Source organism: Oryx dammah, unplaced genomic scaffold (assembly GCF_014754425.2).
Source record: "Oryx dammah isolate SB20612 unplaced genomic scaffold, SCBI_Odam_1.1 HiC_scaffold_3, whole genome shotgun sequence".
NCBI classification, from domain to species: Eukaryota; Metazoa; Chordata; class Mammalia; order Artiodactyla; family Bovidae; genus Oryx; species Oryx dammah.
In genome coordinates this window covers 65,855,301-65,868,168 of record NW_024070187.1, presented here as the reverse complement: position 1 = coordinate 65,868,168, position 12,868 = coordinate 65,855,301, and the positions used below count along the sequence as shown (strand labels likewise).

General features: G+C 38.0%; 1 protein-coding gene and 1 non-coding gene across 3 annotated transcripts in view; both read left to right on the top strand.

Annotated features, from left to right (window-relative positions):
* CORIN (corin, serine peptidase) overlaps positions 1–12,868 on the top strand; it is a 293,429-nt gene that overhangs the window by 103,452 nt on the left and 177,109 nt on the right. For both annotated transcript variants that reach the window (XM_040238148.1, XM_040238147.1), the window contains exon 4: positions 7,495–7,702. In XM_040238148.1, coding sequence (XP_040094082.1) covers positions 7,495–7,702 — 208 coding nt within the window. The remainder of the gene's footprint in view (positions 1–7,494; positions 7,703–12,868) is intronic.
* TRNAC-GCA lies at positions 12,427–12,498 on the top strand. Its single transcript has one exon. It is a non-coding gene; the product is annotated as a tRNA-Cys (tRNA).

Genomic DNA, 12,868 nt, shown 5'->3' with positions numbered 1-12,868 from the left:
CTGTTGATGGAAAGAGACTTGGACTTGGTTAGGATGATTTGAGTTGAATTTTAGCTTTGGTATTTATTAGCTGTGTGAATCTTTAATTTTTGTAAACTTAAACTTGTTTATTGAAGAATAGCTTATTTACAGTGATGTATTAGGTTCAGATACATAGCAAGTGATTCAGTTATATGTGTGTGTGTATGTATATATATATTTTTTCAGATTCTCTTCCATTATAGGTTATTATAAGATATTGAATATAGTTCCCTGTGCCATATAGGTGGTCCTTCTTCTTTATTTTATGTATAGTAGTGTGTATATTGGAGAAGGATGGAAGAGCCTGGTAGGCTGCAGTCCATGGGGTCGCTAAGAGTCGGGCCCAACTGAGCGACTTCACTTTCACTTTTCACTTTCATGCATTGGAGAAGGAAATGACAGCCCACTCCAGTTTTCTTGCCTGGAGAATCCCAGGGATGGGGGAGCCTGATGGGCTGCCATCTATGGGGTCACACAGAGTCAGACACGACTGAAGCGACTTAGCAGCAGCAGCAGCAGCAGCAGTGTGTATATGTTAATCCCAAACTCCTAATTTATTCCTCCCCCTGCTTTCCCCTTTGATATGTGAGTCTATTTCTGTTTCGTAAATATTATTTGCCTCATTTCTTTAGATTCCACATATAAGTGATATCATATAATATTTGTCTTTCTCTGTCTGATGTACTTCACTTAGTATGATAATCTCTAGGCCCATCCATGTTCCTACAGATGGCGTTATTCTTTTTTATTTAGTTAGTTGCTCATTCATGTCAGATTCTTTGCAACTCCATGGACTGTATCTCACCAGGCTCCTCTGTCCATCAGATTCTCCAGGCAAGAATATAGGAGTGGGTAGCCATTCCCTTCTCCAGGGGATCTTCTTGACCCAGGGATCAAACCTGGGTCTCCTGCTCTGCAGGCCGCTTCTTTAGCATCTGAGCCACCAGGGAAGCTCTATTCTTTTTTATGGCTGAGTAATATTCCACTGCACACATTACTGCATCTTTATCCATTCCTCTGTTGATGGATATTTAGGTTTAGTGATGTAAATCTTATGGGAAAATTACTCAAACCTTGGTTCCTCAGCTGTGAAACAGAGTTACTTGCAAGGAGGGCAAAATACATGAAAGGGCAGAAGACAATGCTGCAGCTTTTCAGTAAATAGTGGAGATAAAAATATGCAGATAAAAGTGGCATATGTTAACCATAAAAAGCTAGAATTTAAACTACAGAGGTAGGAATAAGAGTCATCATCTGGGAAAACAGCAACAAAATTAATGACAGACTGGATGAAAGGAATGATAAAGGAAAACATGTGAAGAGGGCCAATGCTGCCATGGCTTTCTTCCCAAATCACTATAGCGGGCTGTGTGTAGAGAACTTGCCTTTACAGTCCTGTCAAATTCTCAAGATCTGGAAGTCAGACAAACAAATGTTGAAGCATCCACAAGGAAGTCTTGTGAAGAAAATTCATGAGTTAAAATAAGTCAGTAAGTTAGGGCAAACCAACCCAAACTCTGATAAAATACTCCCTTCTGATACAATGGAATCCTTATCAGTAGCCCTTCAATTAAATGTGAAATCATACATAGGAAGTCAGAAAGGTTACTGAGGTTTCTTGTTAGTTTGTGTCTACAAAAGGTTATCTTTTGTCCAGAAAAGATAGCAAAGTACTTTAGAAAGTTGACATTTTATTATTTTTAATTTAAGAAGATTTTTCCTGTCAAATAACACTATTATGTGATAATCATTATGGTTTAGATACTATTTTGCTTTTATTTAAATATGATCTTTATTTGGTCTTAAGGGATTTTTAAAGAACCCATTGCTGAAATAAATTCTGTGCAAGAATTTTCTGAAGTTAATTTTGCATTAAAAATAATCGTATAAGTAAGAATTTCTAGCTTCACATTACCTAATTCCAAAAGTAGACAACACAGAATTTATCCTAATTCTCAAATGAGCATAAGGAAAACTTTTAAAACAGACCAATCTTTCTTTCCTCATTCCAGTAACTAGAAGTTTTAGCAATGTGATTGAGTTGAGAAAGCCCCAGTTTTATCTAGAAACTATTGAGTCAGATTAAGAAAACAAAAAAAAATCAATATCTTCTTCAATACAAGCAGCATTTTATTTTTCATATTAAATTTTTTCCCTCAAATTGGGACCTGTGTTTTAATCAGCATATACTTTGATAATTTGTTATTAAATCATGCCTTATTGGCAATGCTGTTTTAGAATTTAGGAACTAATTACAAAAAATATTTCTGGTTCACCAGAAATACATCAAGAAGTAATTTTGCTCTTAAAATCTGTTTCTAAGTTTTCCTCCTCAAGTTCCCCAACTTAAAGTAACTATTATTTAAGACACATTTAATTGAATAATAATGTCTATAGGAACACTATGGTTAATTATATCTATTGTATTATTTTATCTATTCTTACACAGCAACACCCTTGCCTTCTAATTTCTATTGGAATCAGTAGTAAATGCCCAGGGAAGAAAAACAAACATTCCCCTCTTTTCTCTACCTTATGAAAATCAAGTTGGAAGAGCAGCAACAATAAATGAATCCATTTCCAAAAGTGCCCTTCTTTTTCCCCTCAGAGAAACGACTCTGCATGGTGCCTATTATGTAGTTGGCTTATGCAAACTCATTTGCCCCTCATGAGAATGTGCACAAATTCAAGACTAGAATTACATGTTTCAAAGGCAAGAACATTCTGGGGAAAAAAGAACATTTGACATGCACGCTGAGGCAGAAAGGATGATAGGAAATTTATGCAATTTCTTGAATATAAAAGGCTTGAAATCAAGAGTCTTAAAAAGTAATTGCCTTTTATAGTTTTTGGCTATTAGCAAATCCGCAGTTGAGTGCTTTTCTGCCCAGATTCAAGTTTTTAGTCTTTCTGTGTCACGTACAATTATGATTCTGTCTTTGTAGTAATTTTTTCCCTACGTTAGTAAGTACCCTGTTTTTATCGTTTCTGTCAGGTATTTTTGATCAGCGAATCAAGTTGTTCTTCATTAAGTCTTCCCTAGTCATTCACGCTACATTGAGTTCTTGCTCTTTTGAATTCCTTTGGCATTTGTTGTGTTATTGACAGCTGTGGTATAGAGGGATGAATGCTGGCCTGAGAGATGGAGGACCTGTGTATCAGTCCTCCCTCTGTTACTGACTGTTGTTGTTGTTACTAAGTTGTGTCTGACTCTTTGTGACCCCATGGAGCTACAGCCTGCCAGGCTTCCCTGTCCTCCACTATGTCCCAGAGTTTGCTCAAATTCACATCCATTGAGCCAGTGATGCCACCCAGCCATCTCATCCTCTGTTACCCACTCCTCCTCCTGCCCTCAATCTTTCCCAGCATCAGGGTCTTTCCCAATGAGTTGACTCTGTATCAGGTGGCCAAAGTACTGGAGCTTCAGCTTCAGGATCAGTTCTTCCAATGAATATTCAGGACTGATCTGATGGACTGGTTTGATCTCCTTGCAGTCCAAGGGACTCTCAAGAGTCTTCTCCAACACAACAGTTCAAAAGCATCAATTCTTTGGCACTCAGCTTTCTTTATGATCTAACTCTCACATCCATACATGACTACTGGAAAAACCATAGCTCTGACTAGACGGACATTTGTTGGCAAAGTGATATCTTCGCTTTTTAATATGCTGTCTAGGTTTGTCATAGCTTTCTTTCCAAGAGGCAAGCGCCTTTTAATTTCATCGCTGCAGTCACCATCCACAGTGACTTTGAAGCCCAAGAAAAGAAAATCTGTCACTGCTTCCACTTGTTCCCCCTTCTATTTGCCATGAAGTGATGGGACTTGATGCCATGATATTCGTTTTTTGAATGTTGAGTTTTAAGCCAGCTTTTTCACTCTCCTCTTTTACCCTCAAGAGGCTCTTCAGTTACTGACTGAGTGTCCTGCAAATCACTTTTTGTCTATGTCCCTAGCTACCTATTTGTGTATCCATCCTGGAGAAGGAAATGGCAGCCCACTCCAGTGTTCTTGCCTAGAGAATCCCAGGGACGGGGGAGCCTGGTGGGCTGCTGTCTATGGGGTCGCACAGAGTCGGACACGACTGAAGTGACTTAGCAGCAGCAGCAGCCTGTCCATCCATCTATCACATTTCCATCTACCGACATATCTATGAGGACTTTAGTTCCTTCATCTATAATGAGAGTTTATAATCCTAATAGGATTACTTTGGAAAACTCTATAAAACTATTATATAAGTATAAAACATTATTATTTTTGTCCATACCAATTATTTTGAGACATATGTTAAGGTTTCAAACTATTATCTATCATTTTTCTCTTTTCCCAAAGGAATTTGCTATTAGAAAATCTTTTTTTTTCTTTTGTACAGCTCACACTGTCATGAACTTAATAGAGCCAACTAAAGTATGATTTTCCTCATTATCTTGTATTTTTTAAATGATCACTCAGTATTCTGTGTTTTCTTTGCCTTGGTGGGATAAATGAGCCTTTTGATGATCTCATCCAATATGGCTTATCATCAAGTGTATAAACCCCAAAGCTGATGACTCCTAAAGAAAATAATGTAATATAAAATGAAGGATAACATGTGATATTATCTATGAATATAAATATGGATCTGGTGGTATATCATTATACGCTTTTTGGCCTCTTTCTTTCATAGGCCATTAGGAATTATCTTCTTTAAAAACTGTTTTTAACATTATAACCCTCTTTGTGTTAGCTTAAGGTAGCTCCAAATGGAAGTTACTCAGAATACATAAGTTTGAAGATCTAGAATTTCCACATAATAGCTGTGTATTCCTCGACAGATATCTTAGCTTTTCCAAAATTGACTTCGTGTGTAATACAGAAATGATATCACTTTCCTGGGTTGTAGAAATGAGACCATTCTGAATGAGGAGATCTGAGCACTTGTTTTGGTGCCTGGCACAAACCTGATTTGTAATCGGTTTTCTTGATACTGAATTTTTCATGAATTGTTTCATATTTTGGATGGACATAAATTTACTCTTAGCTCTTGTAAGCAAGCTTTTCTGCTTGTAGCACAATACATAGAATTGTATCATTTTGAAGTCCACTGTCTGTACCTTCTTTTGGCTTGTAATGCTCTCCCACTCCAATGCATTTTAACTTCCTTCCTGAAAGACTTCAGTGTCATATTTGTGAAACTTGCCCAGAACTCCCACCTCAGCACTCATGTGAAGCTGAATGCATGTTTATGCCTATTTGTGTTCTGTCTGCATATTTTAGTTTGGATTTTTCTCCCTTTCTGATTCCTTTATTTCCCATTTTGGATTATGAGTTTGATGAAGTCCAAAAAAATGCGCCCTTCATTTTTTGGCCAATTGTGCAAATTTATAGAATGAAGGAGAAGAAAAAGTCATGGAAGTGATCCTTCTCAGGAGCTCCATTTTGGAGGAAAGTAACGTCAGAGTCTCTGAGCTGACCCTGAACTGTTGACATGGGCAGGACTGGAAACTCTTGATAATCATCTATTTTAAAAAACAGGATCATGGGATAACAATTAGTTTGTGATTAGTAACTTTTATTTATTATAGACATCATTCTATGTGATTAATAGTCTTCTAAAGCATCTTTCATGTAACTGAGTATTCTGTTGTTTGTTCCATAATATTTTAAACCAGTTCCCTTTGTTGAATGTTTAGGTGATTGCTATTTTTTTTAAAGTATAAGCTGTACAGAGATGAAGATCCCTGTAGATAAATCCATGTGCACAACTGTGATATTTTTATGATAAATTTTTAGAAATACTACAATGTCAAAGTATATGCATTTTTAAAATACATATTTTTTGATACATATTGCCCAGCCCAGCTGTGATCTAGAATAGTGATTGCCCTCTGGCTAGGTGAGAGTGTTTTTCTCCACACATTTTCCCAGTACACAGATGTTATCCCTCTGTGAATATTAGCAGCTTGATTTTGTGATCACAAACATACTTCTTTTTGCTTTCTTTTCTGAAAAATTTGTTATGTGATATTTAAAGAGTACACTCCATTTGTAGTTATTACAAAATATTGGCTATATTCCCTGTGTATACAATATATCCTGTAGCCTATCTTACACATAGTAGATTGTACCTCCCACTCCCTTACCTTTGTATTCCATTCCATTCTTACTGGTAACCACTAGTTTATTCTCTGTGTCTGTAAGTCTGCTTCTTTTGGTTATATTCACTAGTTTGTTGTATTTTTTAGATTCCACATGTCATGATATCATAGGGCTTTGTCTTTCTCTAACTTATTTCACTTAGCACAGTACCCTCCAAATCCATCCATGTTGTTGCAAATGGCAAAATTTCAAATTTTTCTTTTTGATGATTTAGTAGGTTTCAATTACTTACACACACACACACACACACACACGCACGTGCGCGCGCTGGAATCAAGATTGCCGGGAGAAATAGCAATAACCTCAGATATGCAGATGACACCACCCTTATGGCAGAAAGTGAAGAGGAACTAAAAAGCCTCTTGATGAAAGTAAAAGAGAGTGAAAAAGTTGGCTTAAAGCTCAACATTCAGAAAACGAAGATCATGGCATCCAGTCCCATCACTCCATGGGAAATAGATGGGGAAACAGTGTCAGACTTTATTTTTTTGGGCTCCAAAATCACTGCAGATGGTGATTGCAGCCATGAAATTAAAAGACGCTTACTCCTTGGAAGAAAAGTTATGACCAACCTAGACAGCATATTCAAAAGCAGAGACATTACTTTGCCGACTAAGGTCTGTCTAGTCAAGGCTATGGTTTTTCCTGTGGTCATATATGGATGTGAGAGTTGGACTGTGAAGAAGCCTAAGCACCAAAGAATTGATGTTTTTGAACTGTGGTGTTGGAGAAGACTCTTGAGAGTCCCTTGGACTGCAAGGAGATCCAACCAGTCCATTTTGAAGGAGATCAGCCCTGGGATTTCTTTGGAAGGAATGATGCTAAAGCTGAAACTCCAGTACTTTGGCCACCTCATGTGAAGAGTTGACTCATTGGAGAAGACTTTGATGCTAGGAGGGATTGGGGGCAGGAGGAGAAGGGGACGACCGAGGATGAGATGGCTGGATGGCATCACCAACTTGATGGACGCGACTCTGAGTGAACTCCAGAAGTTGGTGATGGACAGGGAGGCCTGGCGTGCTGTGATTCATGGGGTCACAAAGAGTCGGACACGACTGAGCGACTGAACTGAACTGTACTGACACACACATATACTTATACACACACACACATTACATTTTTATCCATTCATATTGATGGACACTTAGGTTGCTTTCATATCTTGACAACTGTAAATAATGCTGCTATGTATGTATGTGTCTTATTGTATGTCCACAATTATTCTGACTTGCAGATTTATTTTATGGTATGAACACATTAGTCTATCATATCAAATGAGTTTATAAATATATAGTTCTTATGTGTCTTCTCCTGAATGTAATTTTCTTACCTTCCCAGGTGCCTGCATGAACATCACCCACAGCCAGTGTCAGATATTGCCCTACTACACCACGCTGACATCTCCCCTCTCCATTGTCAAAAGCATGGAAATGGAGAAGTTCCTCAAATTCTTCATGTACCTCCATCGCCTCGGTTGCTATCAACATATCATGCTTTTTGGCTGCAGCCTGGCCTTTCCCAAGTGCATCAGGGATGGTGCTGACAGGTATTTTGGAACCAAAAGCATTCAGTGATAAGAGCCAGTGGCAGCAGGAGTGTCTGAGAGTCATCTCAAGCTACCGCCTTTTGTTTTGATTATTGTTAAAGGAGGAAAAAAAAGTCCCACACCAGTCATAGCCAGTGGTAATTCTTTTGAGGTAGACATTTTTGGAAAATCTGGGATAATTTTATTTATGGCAAGAAATTATTCAGGCTGGTGGATGGAGGCCATCAATCGTAGTAGTCAGTAAGTGTTTTGGTCTTCCAGCAGAAGACAGCACACTCAAAGGGTGATGGAAAAGAGGATTTATGGAGGTGTGGGCAAGGTTAAGAGAACAAGGGACGGTCAAGGAGCAGACAGACCTGGAGAGGGCTGTAGGCAAGGGGTTTCCCAGCAAGTCAAGTGCTGTCACTTAAGACCAAGGAGCACGGACACTGCCAGCCAGTTGGTCCTGCAGGGAGAGAGAGGAGGGCATAAACGCCCTGACCTCACTCTCCTCATGCCTTCCTGTTTTCCAAGGCCTCACACCAATTGCACTTGCCCACAACCATTGGGCAAGGGCAAGTAATTCATGTGAGCACAATAGATGAGATCCAAAATCTCATCCCAATATCATCAGCTCCGGAGCTCCAAATCTGATATTACATCAGGTCTGGGTAAGACACTGGTGATTCTTATGGTCAACACTTGAACCCAGAGCTTTTGAGGAGGAGGACAAAAGATAGGAGCAGAGGGGACAGAGGATGTCCAGCATGATATCAAGTAGGATTAGAAATAATTTTCTTTTGGGGGCCCTGAGGGAGAACATGTGAGTTAGTGTGTTTTGTAAGCTCATTTTTTTTTTAATGGAAATATATGGACATGTAACATTAGTTCTGGGTGTACCACCTGAAGCAATATATGTGTGTGTTGTAAAGTGATCACAACAGTAAGCCTAGTTAACATCCACCACTACATATAGTTAACAGATTTTTTTTTTCTGATGAAAACTTTTAAGATCTTCTCTCTTAACAACTTTCAGACATGCAATGTGGTGTTTTTAACCATAGTCTCCTTGTTTACATTATACCCCCATGACTTATTTATTTTATAACTAGAAGTTTATACCTTTGACTATGTTCCCCTATTTTTGAAATAATACAATTTCAATATTATATTGAAATAGTGTAATTTCAGTATTAAATAATTTTCTATCAAAGTAAATCAATATGTTATGGAATATTTGAAATTGTATACAGCTTTTTAAATTTCAAAGCATTGTTAAGTACATAATCTTATATAACATCAATTATTTTCTGAATTAATATTAGAAACTTGTCAGGGTAGTAATGAGAGAATGAGTTGTATTTTTAAATTCAAATAGGTTTTATGTTATTTGTACCAATTTAATGTATAAAGAATGTTTTGAGTATAACAAAGGTATTTATTATTTGAACTGGAAAAAGCCTACATTACCACAAAATAAAAACCAAGTAGAGAAGAAACAATAGATTCTAAATTGTAGAAGTATGCAAGCACTGTTAACAGACACAGCTTTCAGGAAATTGTTTCCTTGAAAGACTTATTTGCAGAGAATGCTTGCATAATAAAGAGAGAAACTGTTAGGTCTTTCTTATGAGTCAAACTTTGTAATAGTGGCAGAGAACTATCTATTATGTTTCTAGAATAGTGGCATTATAACATGGTGGTGGTTACTTTAATTTCCTAGGGTGACTGTAACAAATTACTACAGGCTGGGTGGCTTAAACAGAAACTTATTCTCTCACAGTTCTAGAAGCTAGAAGTCCAAAATCTGTCTGGGCTATGCTCCCTCTGGGGGTTCCAGGGAGAGAATGCATTTCCTTTCTTTGCCAGTTTCCAGTGGTTTCAAGCATTCCTGACTTGTGGCCATGTCACTCCAGTCTCTGCCTCCATCTTCACATTGCCTTCTTCTCTGTGTATCTGTGTTTGCCTTTTGAAGACACTTGTCACTGGACTTAGGGCTTACGCATGCAGATAAGCCAAGATCTCATCATAGCCAGGTCTTTATATCCACAAAGGCCCCTTTTTCCCAAATAAGGCCATATTCATAGGTTCCCAAGGTTAAGACCTGGCCATGTCTTTTGGGGGCCACCATGGCTATGGTTTTTCCTGTGGTCATGTATGGATGTGAGAGTTGGACTGTGAAGAAAGCTGAGCACCAAAGAATTGATGTTTTTGAACTGTGTTGTTGGAGAAGACTCTTGAGAGTCCCATGGACTGCAAGGAGATCCAACCAGTCCATTCTAAAGGAGATCATTCCTGGGTGTTCTTTCGAAGGACTGATGATAAAGCTGAAACTCCAATACTTTGGCCACCTCATGCGAAGAGTTGACTCATTGGAAAAGACTCTGATGCTGGGAGGGATTGGGGGCAGGAGGAGAAGGGGACGACAGAGGATGAGATGGCTGGATGACATCACCGACTAGATGTACATGAGTTTGGGTGAGCTCTGGGAGCTGGTGATGGACAGGGAGGCCTGGCATGCTGCGATTCATGGGGTTGCAAAGAGTCAGACACAACTGAGCAACTGAACTGAACGGAACTGATTCAACACACAGGATATAAGTTGTGTGTCTGAGCCTACTCGTCTGTAAAATGTAGATAATCATCATGCTTTACAAAGTTCATGTGAGGATTAAATGACAGTGTGAGTCTTTTACGAAGAGCTCGGTAAAAGTCAGCAATACCTCTCAGTGGATCAAAAAGAACAGGCAGTACTGCACAGAGTATTTCTACTATATACTAGATATTGAAGGATTGCAGAAAGAATGTAAGATACCGTATGAATGGAAAGAAAATTAGGTAGAATACTCAAGGCTGCTGGAGTTGGATTCTGTTTCTCCGTAATTTCAACAATTTCACTTATATCTCTTTGCTTTAATTTCTCTATGGACTCGTGAGTATGTAAATAAAACAAAGAGAGAGTGCATTCAGCCTCCAGGAGACTCTTAAGCTCATTTTGATCATCGTTTTATGATAATTCAATCTCTACTCTCAGCTAAATCAGTTGTAATATTCTAGTTAAGCTGCTCAGAGTCTGCAGGGTGCTTTTAGGTAAAATTTGTTTTTCTCCTGACCTAGTTCATCCTGAGAAATGCTCTCATGTAAGAGTTTTCCAGTTTCTCTGTTATAATGGATAATAATTTATAGTCAATTTTTAGGTATCTTTTGGGGACTTATCCTACTTTTTATAACACTTATTATTGTATTATATTTACTTTTTTAATTGTACTTTCAGACCAGTGTGCATGAGACCCGCAAGCTAAATGTAATAAGCAAAATCAGTTCAGAAAGGTAAAACATACAAAATAATTCTTATCCTATTATATATCAAATATTTTTCTTATGTTTCACTATTTTGGATCATTTGTTTTACTGATTTTCTCTACTATTCAAATAACGTGTGCTCAGTCACTCAGTCATGTCTGACTCTTTGCAGCCCCATGGACTCTATGAGGCTTCTCTGTCCATGGGATTCTCCAGGCAAGAATATTGGAGTGGGTAACCATTCCCTTCTCCAGGGATTCAAATAATAGAAAATTTCTTTTATTCTATCCTAGAGAAAACAGATACATAATAATATTTAGAATTAAGTTTAAAAAGGTCTACTGTGATATATAAGTAGTACATTTTTTAACTTGTCCCTTTAAGATCTCAACTATACTCAACCATATTATATAGCGATGAACTTACTATATAACAATTAACAGTTTAATTGAACAGTTTCATTAACTGAAGAATAAATGTGTATATCAGGGACTATAATACAGGATAATTAAAGGATATCTTATAACACAGGATAATCCATAGTTATATTGATTCAATAAAATATATCTCAAGGTATAGAGATTTGGCTGATAAATGATTTAGGTAGTCCTAATATTATGTGACTTAGAAGCAATAGCTTAAAAATATCAGAAAGTTGGTAGAGAGAAATGAGCAGTTCCTAGGCCAGGAGAATGACAGCTGTTTCTGGATGACTTTTGACATACTTCAAGTCTCTGTGTTTGGAAGAGGAGGCAGCCATTGCAGCCACATACTTTTGATATATAACCATCACCCTTTCCTACAGGGTTGAAATAATAGGCCAATGACTTTACAAAGCTGAAGCAGGGTTAATGGCCTGAAAGGTGCAGCCTTGGCTTTGTTTCTAGAAGACACCCAGGAGATCCTGCTAATCTTCATTACCCCACTTACACCTTCTAGTACTTTGCAGAGGAACTTTGCTCATCAAATAAATTCTTAACATTAAAAAATGGGATGCTTGCTATTGATTTTTTCCTCTGGAGTGTTGATTTGCCTCTCGGTCCTTAGCAGATATTTTTAACATCGGTAGAAAGGAAATAATTCTTATTTACTGTTTATTTTGGCAGCTCGTATACCATATTCAAATGATACGGTGAGGATGAACATGGTTCCTACCCAAGGGGCTAAGTCGCTTTGGTTGTGTCTGACTCTTTGCAACCCCACGGACTGTATAGCACTGCAAACTCCTCTGTTCATGGGATTCTTCAGGCAAGAATACTGGAGTGGGTTGCCATTTCCTCCTCCAGGAAATCATCCCTGACCCCAGGGATCAATTCTGAGTCTCCTGCTTTACAGGCAGATTCTTTACCACTTGAGCCTACACAAGGATGACTTGCAAATTTGTGAAGTGTTCCATGATTTTTGCTTTTTGATTAAGACAATTCATATAAAGTATTTGGGCTTCCCTGGTGGCTCAGATGGTAAAGCGTCTGCCTGCAATGCAGGAGACCCGGGTTCGATCCCTGGGTTGGGAAGATCTCCTGGAGAAGGAAATGGCAATCCACTCCAGTACTCTTGCCTGGAAAATCCCATGGATGGAGGAGCATGGTAGGCTACAGTCCATGGGGTCGCAAAGAGTCAGACATGACTGAGTGACTTCACTTTATAAAGTATTTAGCACAATATCTGAGTCATCATGTCCCAATCAAAGTTTAGCTAATACATCAATTTTGGAGTCAATATTTCTCATGCCAGACTTAATTGAATTTGTCCAAAAAAAGTATGAAATATGTCAGTTTTGTTATACATATTTTAGTCATGAAAATAGATAAATCATATGAAAAAATTATTTATCTATCCAAATAACTAGAGACTAAAGAAAGCTTATATCTCAAACCTGGGATC